The following is a 13,919-nucleotide window of genomic DNA, read 5'->3' on the forward strand; positions in this document are numbered from 1 at the left end:
TACCAAACGTAGACAACTCAAGTAGGTCACAGATGCGAAGCAGCTGCGGTGGGATTTGAACCCGCATAGTTTTGCTCCCGAGTCCAGGCTCTTACCCACTTAACCATACTGCCTTTTATCGAAAACCTGTGCAGTATAATGGTTAAGAATAAGGATAAGGATCTTTGACATCAACGAGACCCTAGTTTCTGTCCTGATTCCACCTCGGATAAGTTACTTCTCTCTGAACCTCAGTCTCCTCATTTCCAAATTGAAGATGATAAATCTCTATTAATAGGGCTAATGAGAAGATTAAATATAAAGTATTCTTTGTACTATATTGAGTGTCAACTTCGTGCCAGGCACTGTTCTAGGTATTGAGAGAACTAGCAGTGGATATATATTTTTTTTAATCTTCATTTCATAGTTGAGGAAACTGAAGCACTGAGAAGCCTTCATGGAGCTTACATTCTATTGCAGAAGACAACACCCGAGCAAATAGACCAGGTAGTTCCAGATTAAGGTGAGACCCATTAAGGAAAGAAAATAGAGATGTGATAGTGCCTGGGAGGAAGTTGGGGGAGGCTTTTAAAATAGGGTGGCCAGGGAACCTATCCTCTCCTGCAGGCGGTGATGATATTTAATAAAAAGGAGCAACCTTGGAAATCCCTGTGGGGGAATAGATGATGTGCAAAGGACCTTGGGTGGACTGGGGCTTGGCTTGGTGGAGGCCCAGCAAGTGGCTACCAGCCTGGATGGTGAGGGGAAGTCAGAGACAAGATTATGTAGGGCCTTAGGCGGCTCATGGAAAGGAGTTTGGGTTTTGTTTTATGTGACAGTGACAGTTGACAGGTTTTAGGCAGGGAAATAATGATTTACATTTTTTTTTTTTTTAAGATGAAGTCTTGCTGTGTTACCCAGGCTGGAGTGCAGTGGCAAGATCTCAGCTCACTGCAACCTCTGCCTCCTGGGTTCAAACGATTCTTCTGCCTCAGCCTCCCAAGTAGCTGGGATTACAGGTGTGCATCACCACACCTGGCTGATTTTTGTATTTTTAGTGGAGACGGGGTTTTACCTTATTGGCCAGGCTGTTCTGGAACTCCTGACCTCAGGTGATCTGCCTGCCTCAGCTTCCTAAAGTGCTGGGATTACAGGCATGAGCCAGCGTGCCTGGACCCCCCCCCCCCCCGAATAGAGATAGAGTCTCACCCTGTGACTCAGGATGGAACACAGTGGTGTGATCATAGCTCACTGCAGCCTCAAACTCCTGGGTTCAACCAGTCCTGCTGCCTCAACTTCCCAAGTCATTGGGACCGCAGGCCACGCTGGGCTAATTTTTTTTTTTTTAAAAAAAAACACCACGCTGGGTGTGGCGGGGGGAAATCTCACTATGTTGCTCAGGCTGGTCTTGAACTCCTGGTCTCAGGCAGTCCTTCCACCTAACCCTCCCAAAGTGTTGGGATTACCGGCATGAGCCACCACGCCAGCCTTTCCAAGGACTCACTGTTGCTGGGAGACTTTGGAGGCAGGTAGCCATAGGGAGACATGGATGAGTTCTTTTCACATTGCAGATTGAGATTTATTAGTGGGAAGTAAAATCGATTTAGTGGAATTGAAGCTAGCATTTTTTGTTTTGAGTGAATGAAGTAGAAAACATCACTTCCTGACATATAGTAGAGACAGTTACAGTTATGTGAAACCTTGTTTCAGTTACACAACTGTATGTATGTTCTGGGTTATTTATATGAGATGAATTTCGTGTTGTTGTTCCCCCCCCCGCCCCCCCCCCCCCCGGAGACGGAGCCTTGCTCTGTCACCCAGGCTGGAGTGCAGTGGCCCAATCTTGGCTCACTGCAAGCTCTGCCTCCTAGGTTCACGCCATTCTCCTGCCTCAGCCTCCCGAGTAGCTGGGACTACAGGCGCCCGCTGCCACGCCCAGCTAATGTTTTGTATTTTTAGTAGAGATGGGGTTTCACCGTGTTAGCCAGGATGGTCTTGATCTCCTGACCTTGTGATCTGCTCGCCTCGGCCTCCCAAAGTGCTGGGATTACAGGTGTGAAACACTGCGCCCGGCTGAGATGAATTTCTTACTGTGGTGGATCTTAGGCTGAAAAATTTGAAAGCCACTGAGTTGGATCACCTCAACCTGGAGGATGAAGGGAGGTGACACTCTTTGTATCAACCCAGATGTACTATCCAGAGGGAGGAGCTCTAGCTCTCTAGCTGACAGGGCACCTTAGCCTCCCTGATCCCTGGCAACGCAGAGGCCAACAGGGCATAGCAATAGCAGAGAAAGAATGATTGTGTCTTTGGAAGCTCCCAGGCCACACCCTCAACGCTTATGATCTGTCCCCTTGCTCACCTGGCAGGCTCCAGCCTCTCAGTTGTCCACTGCCGAGCTGCAGAGAAGGCAGGAGCTTGACATGTCTGTGGTGCTTGGCAGCCAGTGCAGATGGGGTCAGGCCTTGGGCTCTCCCCTCCACGCTGCCCTCTGTCTGCACAGCAGACAGTCAAGATGCATCTGAAACTGTCGAGATGCGACTTCTGATTTTCATTCCATCCTCCATCTCTGGGACTGTTACGATAGCCTGTTTCCCTGAAGTTTCTCTTTCTACCCCCTCCATATCTTCCTCTGCCCGAAATTCTTCTGTAGCCTCCTATTAAATAGCATTCCCATGGTTCATTTATTTAGACAACAAACATGTATTGAGTGCCTGCTATGTACTAGGCACTTGGGGTTCCACAAGGGACAAAACAGACCAAAATCTCTGCCTTCACATAGCTTACAGCTTAGTGGCAATAGAGGTGGGCATAGATGCAGAGCTGTAAACTGTCACATGGTGATAGACATCTGCTATGGAGAAAACCAGAGCAGAGAAGGGAATTGAGGGGTGGGGAAGGCAGTTTGCAATTTGATTTGGAGAGGGAAGGTCTTAGCCATAAGGTGACATTTGAGCAAAAACCTGAAAGAGGTGAAGGGGGGGCCATGAGGTTATCAGGCGGGTAGAGCAGCTACACATCCCCAGAGGTGGGTTTAGAGAGGAGAGGAGGGTAGGAGGCTCGTGGGAGATGAGGTCTGGCAGGTCAAGGGGCAGGAGATTGTTTAGGGTTTACATGGGATGATAAAGACTTTGGCTTTTATCCAGGTGCGGTGGCTCACACCTGCAATCCCAGCACTTTGAGAGGCCGAGGCAGGCGAATCACTTGAGGCCAGGAGTTCAGGACCAGCCTGGCCAATGTGGCAAAGCCCCGTCTCTACTAAAAATACAAAAATTAGCTGGGCGGATGGTGCATGCCTGTAATCCCAGCTACTTGGGAGGCTAAGGCACGGTAATCACTTGAACCTAGGAAGCAGTGAGTCAAAATCATGCCAGTGCACTTCGGCCTGGGCGACAGAGCGAGACATGTCTTAAATAAATAAATAAATATTAGATAGTTCAAATGTTAAGTAGATCAGACAAAAATCATGCCTGGCCAACATGGTGAAATCCTATCTCTATTTAAAATATAAAAATTGCCGGGCGCGGTGGCTCAAGCCTGTAATCCCAGCACTTTGGGAGGCGGAGACGGGCGGATCACGAGGTCAGGAGATCGAGACCCTCCTGGCTAAAACGGTGAAACCCCGTCTCTACTAAAAAATACAAAAAACTAGCCGGGCGAGGCGGCGGGCGCCTGTAGTCCCAGCTACTCGGGAGGCTGAGTCAGGAGAATGGCCTGAACCCGGGAGGTGGAGCTTGCAGTGAGCTGAGATCTGGCCACTGCACTCCAGCCTGGGCGACAGAGCGAGACTCCGTCTCAAATAAATAAATAAATAAATAAATAAATTAAATAAAATAAAATAAAATATAAAAATTAGCTGGGTACTGTGGCAGGCACCTGTAATACCAGCTACTTGGAAGGCTGAGGCAGGACAATCACTTGAACCCGGGAGGCAGAGGTTGCAGTGAGCTGATCGTACCACTGCCCTCCAGCCTGGGCGACAGAGCAAGACTCCGTCTCAAGGAAAAAAAAAAAAAAAAAATGCTGGTCTCACCCAAGAGCAGGGGTTTGGGGATTGCTGAGGCCTGGGGGTACCTGAGTACCATCCTCCTATGACCATGTCTCTTCTCTTTGGGTATGTGAAGGGGCAGACCAGCTGAAATCCTCAACCTGCCCTGTGGAGACCTGCAGCCTTCCCTCTTCCTGGAATTCCTCTTCCCCTCTGCTGTCGTGGCTTGCCCAACGCCCTCTCTCCTTCCAGGCACACCCCACGTGCCTCCTCCCCAGTAGAAAGGCCCTGCCTGTCTCTCACCTCCCCTCCCTGTACCTGTCACCTGAGGTCAGACAGCCTGGATGTGAAGTCCAGTTCATCATCCTGCTTACTATGTGACTTTGGGTAAAAACGCACACAGTATCTCTGAGTTCCAGTCTGTTCATTATAAAACAGTGACAATCACCACACCTCACAGGGTCATTGTGCTGAATACAGGACAGAAGAGTGTGTGAAGAGGTCATTTTTAGACCAGAAACACAGAAGAGTCATCTCACTCAGGATTCGAGTTAAAGTCAGCTTGAAAATCAAGTATCAGAGAGAGCTTTGGACTGTCTGTCTTCCTGTTTGACGTCTGGCTGCTCTTTCAAGCCTCCCCAGGGCCCTCAGTTCTCCAGTGTTTTCATCATGGCTGGGACCAGCCAACCTCTATCCTCCTGTCTGGCAGTGAATTCTCTGTGAGCAGAGAAGAAACCCTTAAAGCCAGTCATTTGCTTTTCCCCGCAGGTGCAGCCCACACGTGTTGGCTTGGTCTACCCGCTTGCACCTGAATGTTTCTTTTTTTCTTTATTTCTTTTGGCTGATGGGGTATAGGGTTGGTCGTCCATTGTTGACTTCACGGTAGATGTAGAAAGAAGGCTGGTTGGTTGGTTGTGGGCTCCGCCTCCCAGTTAGGGCCTGTTGCAGAATAGGCACAGGGAAATGTTGGTTGAACGACTGACCGATGGTCCCAGTCTCTTTCGCCCTCCTTTGCAGATCGAGCTCAAGGACTGCGCGGCTGGCTCTCCTCTAGTATGGCCAATGAAGAGGATGACCCAGTCGTACAGGAGGTAACTGCTGCTCTCTGTTCCCTGCCGCTGGGGCTACAGGCAGTGGAACTGGGTCCTTGCCATGTGTCCTCAGGCCAGTCTGGGACCTGTTGATGTTCTGGGACCCCAACCCTTGCTGTTTCCTCTGCCTTGTCCCCTCTGCTGTCCCCCAGACCCCTGCGTGGCTGACCTCTCCCTTCCTTCAGGTCTCTGATCCGGCATCACCTCATCAGAGAGGCCTTCCCTGACTGCCCTTCCACACCCAGCTCCCCTTCTGGACCCTCCCATGCCTCTCTCTGCCCTTACCTTGGCGATAACTCATACTTGGCCTAGCCCCTGTCATCCCCTAGGTATCAGTTCATTGCTTTCTTTCCTGTCCACTGCTGTGCCACAAAGCCCGAGTACAGTGCCTGGCACCCAGGTACCCGGCGACTATGGTGAATGAATGAATAAATAGGCTCAGCAGTCCTTCCTTCCCAGGCTTATGCAGATGCAGTCATTCAGCAACTGTTCACTGGACCACTGTGTGCTGGGGGCTGTGACACATCAGTGAGCAGGGCAGGGAGGGTCCCCTTCCCTGGGAAGCTAATGGGCTGTGGACAGGACTGATGAGGCAGGAGTCTCCGGGTGTAGGGTGCAGGCAGTGGGAGGCAGATTTCCCGCCCCCCCCCCCTTTTTTTTTTTTTTTTTTTGGAGACAGAGTCTTGCTCTATTGCCCAGGCTGGAGTTCAGTGGCGCCATCTCGGCTCACTGCAACTTTCGCCTCCCAGGTTCAAGTGATTCTCCTGCCTCAGCCTCCTGAGTAGCTGGGATTACAGGTGCCCATCACCACACCCGACTGATTTTTTTTTTTTTTGGGATGGAGTCTTACTCTGTTGCCCAGGTTGGAGTGCAGTAGTGTGATCGTGGCTCACCGCAGCCTCTGCCTCCGGGTTCAAATGGTTCTTGTGCCTCAGCCTCCTGAGTAGCTGGGATTACAGGCACCTGCCACCATGCCTGGCTAATTTTTGTATTTTTAGTAGAGACAGGATTTCACCATGATAACCAGGCTGGTCTCGATCTCCTGACCTCAAGTGATCACCCACCTTGGCCTCCCAAAGTACAGGCATTACAGGCATGAGCCACCATGCCTGGCCCAGGTTTCCCTTCTTAGAGAAAGCTGTTTATAGTCAAACTGACCTTTCAGAATCCTTTTAACCCAGGACTTAGACCTTTGGAAGGCAAAAGCCAAAAAGTAACTGCATCTGCCTTCAGCCTCCCTATATGCAGAGCCTGACCTCCAGTGGGAAGGGCAGGGGCAAGGAGAAGGTCCTCAGAGATGAATAGAGGTGGTTTTTCCTTGCTTGGGAGATGTTGCTAAGTTATTAGATTTGGGTTATTTAGATGCATTTAAGCTGCATCTACACTGCAGTAGCAGGAGTTACAATACGGGGGTGGTGATGGGATAGAAGAGTCCAAGGGACTCTGAGGACAGAGGCAGCGCCCTCTGCAGCCAGGGACCCTGGAATACTTCCTGCCCAAGTCATGCCTCAACCAACTCCTTGGAGGAGCAAGCAATCAAGGCTCAGGGGAGGCATGTGTGAAGGGCTCTGTAGATGCAGGGAAAAGCGTGTACAAAGGCCCAGGGGCAGGAGAGAATGTGGTTCATAGGAGGAGCTAGGAAGCAGGAAGGTAAACTGTTACATGGCGGGGTGGGGGTGGTTAGTATTGGGAAGACAGGAAGTGAAGCCATCAGTCATGAAGGGCAGACCCCCTAAGACAGGGTGATAGGCCTGTCCAGGAGGGGCAGGTGGAGGGCCCAGCCAGGAGGCACAGGCATAGGTGAGCCCTCGCCTGCCTGCCTCTCAGAAGAGCATTTGCCCAGGCTCCAGGATGTTTCCCAATCAGCGCAGCCCCAGGGAAGTTGTGTGCTTACTGGGGGATTATGAACTTGGGTGGGGGTGCCAGGTGAACTCTTGCCCTGGTTCCCCTGGGAGCTTTCTGGGGGGATTCCTGAATATACCCAGTGTGCAGCCTTGGATCCCCTTGCTTTTAGCATGAGCTGAGCTATTTCCTCCTTCCCCAAACTGCCTCCCTGAGCCACTACCCCTCACTGAAGCTGGAAGCGCCGGCACAGCCCCGGGAGGTCCGCACTGTGTCCAGTCTCCCGGTTAAGTCATCTTCCCTTCTTCCCAGATCGACGTGTACTTGGCCAAGAGTCTGGCGGAAAAGCTGTATCTATTTCAGGTAATTGTGGGACTTGAAGGTAAAGAGGGGAAAAGCAGGTGTGGATGGGCAGTGTGGACTCAGGAACATGGGCAGGAAACGATGAGAAACCTCAGCTAGGGTTCTCGGTGTGGAGAGTGTCATGGGGTCTCTTTGCTTTCATGGGTGGGTTAATATTGGTCTCATTTCAAAGACGGGAAAACCGAAGGGACACAGGAGAGGCAGAAGGGTGCAGCAGTTAAAGCTGGGGCTCTGGGGTCAGACCGGATTGAGATCCAACTCCATCACACCGTAGCTGCGAGACCGTGGGCACATTTCTTAATCCTCCTGTGCCTCAGTTTCCTCACTTGCAAAGTGGTGATGGTAATAATGCCTGCCTCATAGGGTCCCTGGGAGGACGGACTGGGTCCACAGTGAAGTGTTTAGGATGCCACCTGGCAGAGAGTGCCAGTGATGATGGCCGCTGTTGTGGAGGCTCCAAGGGGCAGCTCCATGGCAGTGTCTGTGAACCCTCAGTCCTGCCAGCTGTGAGGGCCCCGGGTTGCTACCTCTGCCCCCTCCCCTTGCTGCTGGGCCAGCAGCTTGTCCTGGTAGCCAACATGTATTGAGCATTGACCGTATGCAGACTGTTTAAAGCATTTACCTAAGTTACCTCTTTAACCCCACAATAACCCTATGGTGGTGATTATTATATTTTATAACCGATATATTGAGATAGAATTTACACACCATACAATTTCCCCATTTCAGTGTGTAATGCAATGGATTTTAGTCTATTCATGGGGCTGTGCAACCAGCGCCACAGTCTATTTTGGCACAGTTTTGTCCCCCTTTAAAGGAATCCCACACCTGTTAGCAATCAGTCCCCATGTGCCCCCCATTCCCACCTCCAACCCCAGGTATCCATTCCCCTTATTTTCTGTCTGTGGATTTGCCTGTTCTGTTCACATAGCTGGAATCATGCAATATGTGGCCTCCTGTGATTGACTGCTCTCAGTTTGCATGATGTTTTCAGGGCTCATCCACATGGTAGCTATAGCCTGCATCAATATTGGATCTTTTTTTTTTTTTTTTTTGAGACAGAGTCTTGCTCTGTTGCCCAGGCTGGAGTGCAGTGGCTTGATTGCGGCTTACCACAGCCTCCGCCTCCCAGGTTCAAGCAATTCTCCTGCCTCAGCCTCCTGAGTAACTGGGACTACAGGCATGTGCCACAAGCCCAGCTAATTTTTGTATTTTTAGTAGAGATGGTGTTTCACTATGTTGACCAGCCTGGTCTCGAACTCCTGACCTCCTGATCCGCCTGCCTCGGCCTCCCATAGTGCTGGGATTACAGGTGTCAGCCACCGTTCCCAGCCAATATTTGATCGTTTATTGATGAATAATGTTCCATTGTATGGGTAGACCACATTTGTTTATCCATTCGTCAGCTGATGGGTGTTTGGGTTATTTCTACGTTTTGGCTATTATAAATAATGCTACTGTGGACATTCACATAGAAGTTTTTATGTGAACGTGAATTCTCATTTCTTCCAGGTATATGCCTGGTAGCAGAATTGCTGGGTCTGCGTTTAGCTTTTTGAGGTTAAACTGCTGGGCTTCTCTGCCCCATGTTTCATTCCCCCCCCATGTTACATTCAGTTAGAGTCAGTGTTCATATCCCATGATGCACATGAGAATGCGAGGCACAGGGAGGCCCTCTTGGGCACGGAGGCCTGGGGCGCACCATGGCAGCAATGCTGCAAGCCTGTGCTGGGAGGGCCTGGCCTCCACTCCCGGGGTGTCACCCTTATGGGCCGTGGGAACGGAGCCTATGCTGTGTGCCTGCTCACCCTGCTTCCTTAACTGGCTGCAAAGTGATGGTGGAGGTGCCAGTGACCCCTGTGTGTCCAGAGTGCCAAGCCCTGTGCCGCCATCGGCTCTATTTCCTCCTCCGTGCTCACAGCAGCCCTGGGAGGTGAGGATGCTTAGCCTCAGGGAGGCGAGGTGCCTGAGTCCACAGTTAATAAGGAATAGGATGAGGACTGGAAGCCAGGCCTGTGATTCCAGAACCTGCGCCCTTCAGCCTTCCCACCCCTGGTCAGGTGATCTCAGAACTGCCCCCAGTCCCAGCCCAGGAAGCAGGGAAGAGTCATGACTTTGCTGTGCGAGTGAGCTTTTAGGAAATGACCGTCTCCTTGTGCTAGAATATAGCTGATCTGAAAGGGCCTGTTTTCCACACTGCCATGCCTCCACCAGGCTCCTTCCACAGGCTGTCGTGAGACCAGGCAGAGCGTTTGAGGAGGGGTCCACACTTTGACTCCTCTACCTGAGAGAGAGAAAGAGAGACAGTGCACTGTGAGGACAGATGTGGACAGGAGCCCCTGAGTGTTGGGTGCATTGCAGTGTGAGCCATTCATGTAAAGATAAGAGCGGGCCATGGCTGCCTGGCTCCCTTCTTCAGTATCTTGCGAGTAAGCTCACATAACCAGATAAGGAGAGAGAATGGGATCACGAATTTCCACCTGCCCGTCGTCTGGCCTCAGCAGTGAGCAGCAAGTGCCAGTGTTGCTTTCACTCTTTGCTTCCTCGTGGACTTCTTTTGTTCATCCTTCTCTCCCCAGATGGCCTGTCCACTGGTAGTTAGGCCCTGGACCCCCATCCTCACCTCCCATGGCCGTGCTCTGCGGGTTCCTGGAGCAGCAGCGTGCCGGTTTGGGTTCCTGTGTGTAGGCTTGTCCCTTGGAAGTCAGAGACGTCCTGCAGTGGCCCTTTGGAGGGAGGCCGGGCGGAGCTGATGAGAATAGGGCTACAGGTGGAGACTGGCAGGGGTGCCTCATGGTGGAGCTGGGTAGCTGGTACCCTTGTGGTAGGGTAAGGCCGGTCTCTGCTTGGGGTGGGTTTGGAGATAGCTGTTGATTCTTGGGTGGGGCCCAGCTCTGGGCAGGGCTGGGCGGGGTGGAGTTAATGGCTCCCTTCCCCTCCCCAGTACCCTGTGCGTCCAGCCTCGATGACCTACGATGACATTCCGCACCTCTCAGCCAAGATCAAGCCCAAGCAGCAGAAGGTGGGGCCGCCCGCTGAGGGCAGTGGGGGCGGGAAGAAAGGGTGCTGAAGGTGGGAGCCGGTGGAGGCGAGAAGCTCAGAGAAGGGGCCATTGGAGAATTAGGAGAACCAGCAGCTCCCAGGGCCTTGAAAGCTGAAGAAGGAAAGTGTCCAGAAAGACAGGGCAGCTCCAGAGAGGTCAGGGAGGCACAGGCTGAGGAATTAGAGGATGGGATCAGATGTGAGCTTAGGTTCCCAGGTATGATGGGGGCAGGCGGGTGAACATGGAGTAGGTCTGATAGGAAGAGAATCTAGTGTCTGTCCATGGAGGGTCTGCAACTCTAGCTCCTGCAGCCACATGGAAGTGCCATCCTGGTATTGCCAGTTCTGCTGGCTTTTCAAGAGAAGTGGGAAATAAGGATTTTTGTGAGAAATCTCTTGATTTTTAAGTGTTGGCACCTAATTTAGACCTTGGGGAGTGAAGTAGAGGACGAACAAGATTACAGGACTGTCCACTTCCTCCCGCAAAAAAAAAAAAAAAAAAAAAAATTGTGACATTTTTGTTGGAATTTGGGTTTGTGGCCCTTGGTGTGGACTGAAGTCCAGGGGCCCTTGTGGACATGTGTCAGTCCCGCTTCTGGGCAGGGACCTGGTCAGGAGGTAGCCATGGTGGGGTTGGGGTGTCCCTTGGGGAGCCGTGCCTTGGGGTCCTCATAGCTGGCGGGGATGCTTGGTGCTTCCAGGTAGAGCTTGAGATGGCCATCGACACCCTGAACCCCAACTACTGCCGCAGCAAAGGAGAGCAGATCGCGCTGAACGTGGACGGGGCCTGCGCCGACGAGACCAGCACGTATTCCTCGTGAGTTCCCGGCCCCAAGCCTGTCCGGTTTCCCTGTGTTCACACAGGAGCCTCCCAAAGACCTTAAAGACATTGACCCCCTTTGCCCTGTCACTGGGCTCCCCACCAGCGTCCCAGCCTTTGGAGGGCTGGGCCTGTCTCAGACCCGACCCTTCCTGAGCTAGCTGGTCCCAGAGCTCCCACCCACTCCTCGTCTCTTGGTCTACAAACAAGGCCATGGGTTTTCTCATCCCCAGGCTCCGCTCCTGAGACCCGCGTAGGCTGCCCTGCGGCCTTGGTCCCTGACTGTGGCACTTCAGAAGGTGTCTGGGGGGTGGAGTGCGCTGTGGCCACAGGCCCTGGCTCAGAGCTGCCTTCCCCTGTGATGTTGCTTCTCCCTGTGCTCCAGGAAGCTGATGGACAAACAGACCTTCTGCTCTTCCCAGACCACCAGTAACACATCCCGTTATGCCGCTGCACTCTACAGGCAAGGTACCTGGGGCTGGGCGTCCCATGGTGGGGACATGGCGTTGTGGGGGCTGGGCAGGGAGAGAACCTCCCCAGCCTGGTGTCCATCTCCCACCTGCCCTGAAAGCTAGACACCTGCAGGAGCCGGGCAGGTGTGGAAGTAATAGAAATGACACATTGTCAGGGGATTGGAAGTGGCCACCTTTGGGGCCTGCTGGTTGGACACTGCCTGACTAGATGGGGTGGGCCCCCAAGTTCATTTGTCCTCCCAGGACACAGATACATACAAGTAGCATAACATAAGTTTGGGGACAGAATTTTGTCTTTAAATACAAAGCTTATGACAAAGCAATTCCATTCCTAGGCAGCATCTATCCAAAAGAAATGAAAACGTGTCCACACAAAACCATACACAGGTGTTCACAGTAGCATCCTCATGATAGCCAAAATGTGAAACAACCCAGATGCCCATCCGCTGGATTCATGGAGAAACAGAACGTGGTCCATTCACGCAGTGGATGTTATTTGACCACGGAAAAGAATGAAGCACCGATGCTACCACGCAGATGAACCTTGAGAACATGGTGCTAAGTGAAAGAAACCACGGGCTTCCTCACTCGCAGCTACGCGCTGTGTGCTTATGTCTCAGTCAGCGACTGACCACATATTTAACGGTGGTCCCGAAAGGTTATAATGGAGCTGAAGAACTGGCTCACCTAGTGATGTCTTAACGAGCCTGACCCTGTGTAGGCCTAGGCTAACTCGTATGTTTGTGTCTTAGTTTTTTGTTTGTTTCTTTTGTTTTGAGACAGTGTCTCGCTCTGTCGCCTAGGCTAGAGTGCAGTGGTACAATCTCAGCTCACTGCAACCTCCTAGCTACTAGCTACTGAGGAAGCTGAGGTGGGAGGATTGCTTGACCCTGGGAGGTGGAGGTTGCAGTAAGCTGAGATTCCACCACTGCATTCCAGCCTGGGCAATAGAGCAAAACTCTGTCTTGAAAAAAGCATATACAATAAAGATATATTTTTCATAAATTTATTTATGTATTTTTTTTTAGAGGGAGTCTCACTCTGTTGCCCAGGTTGGAATGCAGTGGCTCAATCTTGGCTCACTGAAACCTCTGCCTGCCGGTTTCAAGCAATTCTCCTGTGTCAGACTCCCGAGTAGCTGGGACTACAGGTGCACGCCACCACTCCCAGCTAATGGTTGTATTTTTAGTAGAGACAGGGTTTTGCCATGTTGGCCAGGCTGGTCTCGAACTCCTGACCTCACATGATCCACCCACCTCGGCCTCCCAAAGTGCTGGGATTATAGGCATGAGCCACTGTGCCCAGCCTGTTTTTTTATAAGTTTAGTGTAGCCTAAGTGTGCAGTCTTGATGAAGTCTACAGTAGCATGTAGTAATGTCATAGGCCTTCACATTCACTTGCCACTCACTCTCACCCAGAGCAACTTCAGTCCTATAAGCTGTTTTTAGTCTTTTATACTATACTTTTACTGTACCTTTTTTATATTTAGGGTTTTTTGGGTCTTTTTGTTTGTGTGGTTTTTTGTTTGTTTGTTTGTTTTAATTTTTTAATTTTTTTGGAGACCGGGTCTCACTCTGTCACCCAGGCTGGACTACAGTGGTGATCATAGCTCACTGCAGCCTCTATCTCCTGGGCTCAAGCAATCGCCTTCCCTCAGTCTCCTGAGCAGCTAGGACTACAGGCCATGCCACCACATCTGGCTAATTTTTAAAAAAAATTTTTGTTGAGATGGGGTCTGGCTATATTGCCCAGGCTGGTCTCAAACTCCTGGGCTCAAGTGATCCTCCAGCCTCTACCTCCCAAAGTGCTGGGATTACAGATATGAGCCACTGCACCCAGCCTAGATATATTTAGATCACAAATACTTACCATTCTATTACAACTGCCTACAGTATTCAGGGGAGTAGTATGCTGTACAGTGTGTAACCTGGGAGCAACAGGCCATACCATAGAGCCGAGGCATGTAGTAGGCTCTGCTGTCTGGGTTTGTATAAGTGCACTCTGCAATGTTTGCACAATAATGAAATCATCTAACGATAAGTTCTCAGAACGTATCCCCGTTGTTAAGTGATGTGTGGCTGTATGTGAAATGTCCAGAACAGGCAAATCCACAGAGGCAGAAAGTAGATTAGTGGCTACCAGGGACTAGTGGGAGAGTGGAGTGGGGATTGCCCGGTTCTTTTTGTGGTGATGAGAATGTTCTAAAATTGATTGTGCTGGCTGCACAGCTTTGTGAATACGTTAAAATACATTGAATTATGGCCGGGAGTGGTGGCTCATGCCTGTAATCCCAGCACTTTGGGAGGCTGAAGTGGGCAGAT

The 13,919-nt window shown here is 51.2% G+C and overlaps 1 protein-coding gene across 8 annotated transcripts in view; it reads left to right on the forward strand.

The window, feature by feature from the left end:
- POLR3E (RNA polymerase III subunit E) overlaps positions 1 to 13,919 on the forward strand; it is a 37,223-nt gene that overhangs the window by 1,089 nt on the left and 22,215 nt on the right. For 3 of the 8 annotated variants that reach the window (XM_073015230.1, XM_073015231.1, XM_007987694.3), the window contains exons 2-6: positions 4,963 to 5,058; positions 7,213 to 7,263; positions 10,208 to 10,285; positions 11,007 to 11,122; positions 11,511 to 11,593. In XM_073015230.1, the coding sequence (XP_072871331.1) occupies positions 5,023 to 5,058; positions 7,213 to 7,263; positions 10,208 to 10,285; positions 11,007 to 11,122; positions 11,511 to 11,593 (364 nt within the window). In that variant the 5' untranslated portion in view covers positions 4,963 to 5,022. Of the gene's footprint in view, positions 1 to 406; positions 503 to 4,962; positions 5,059 to 7,212; positions 7,264 to 9,718; positions 9,944 to 10,207; positions 10,286 to 11,006; positions 11,123 to 11,510; positions 11,594 to 13,919 lie in introns of those variants that run through there. The other 5 variants (XM_037989753.2, XM_037989752.2, XM_037989754.2 and 2 more) reach the window with 5 other exon arrangements.

This window comes from Chlorocebus sabaeus, chromosome 5 (assembly GCF_047675955.1).
Source record: "Chlorocebus sabaeus isolate Y175 chromosome 5, mChlSab1.0.hap1, whole genome shotgun sequence".
NCBI lineage: Eukaryota > Metazoa > Chordata > Mammalia > Primates > Cercopithecidae > Chlorocebus > Chlorocebus sabaeus.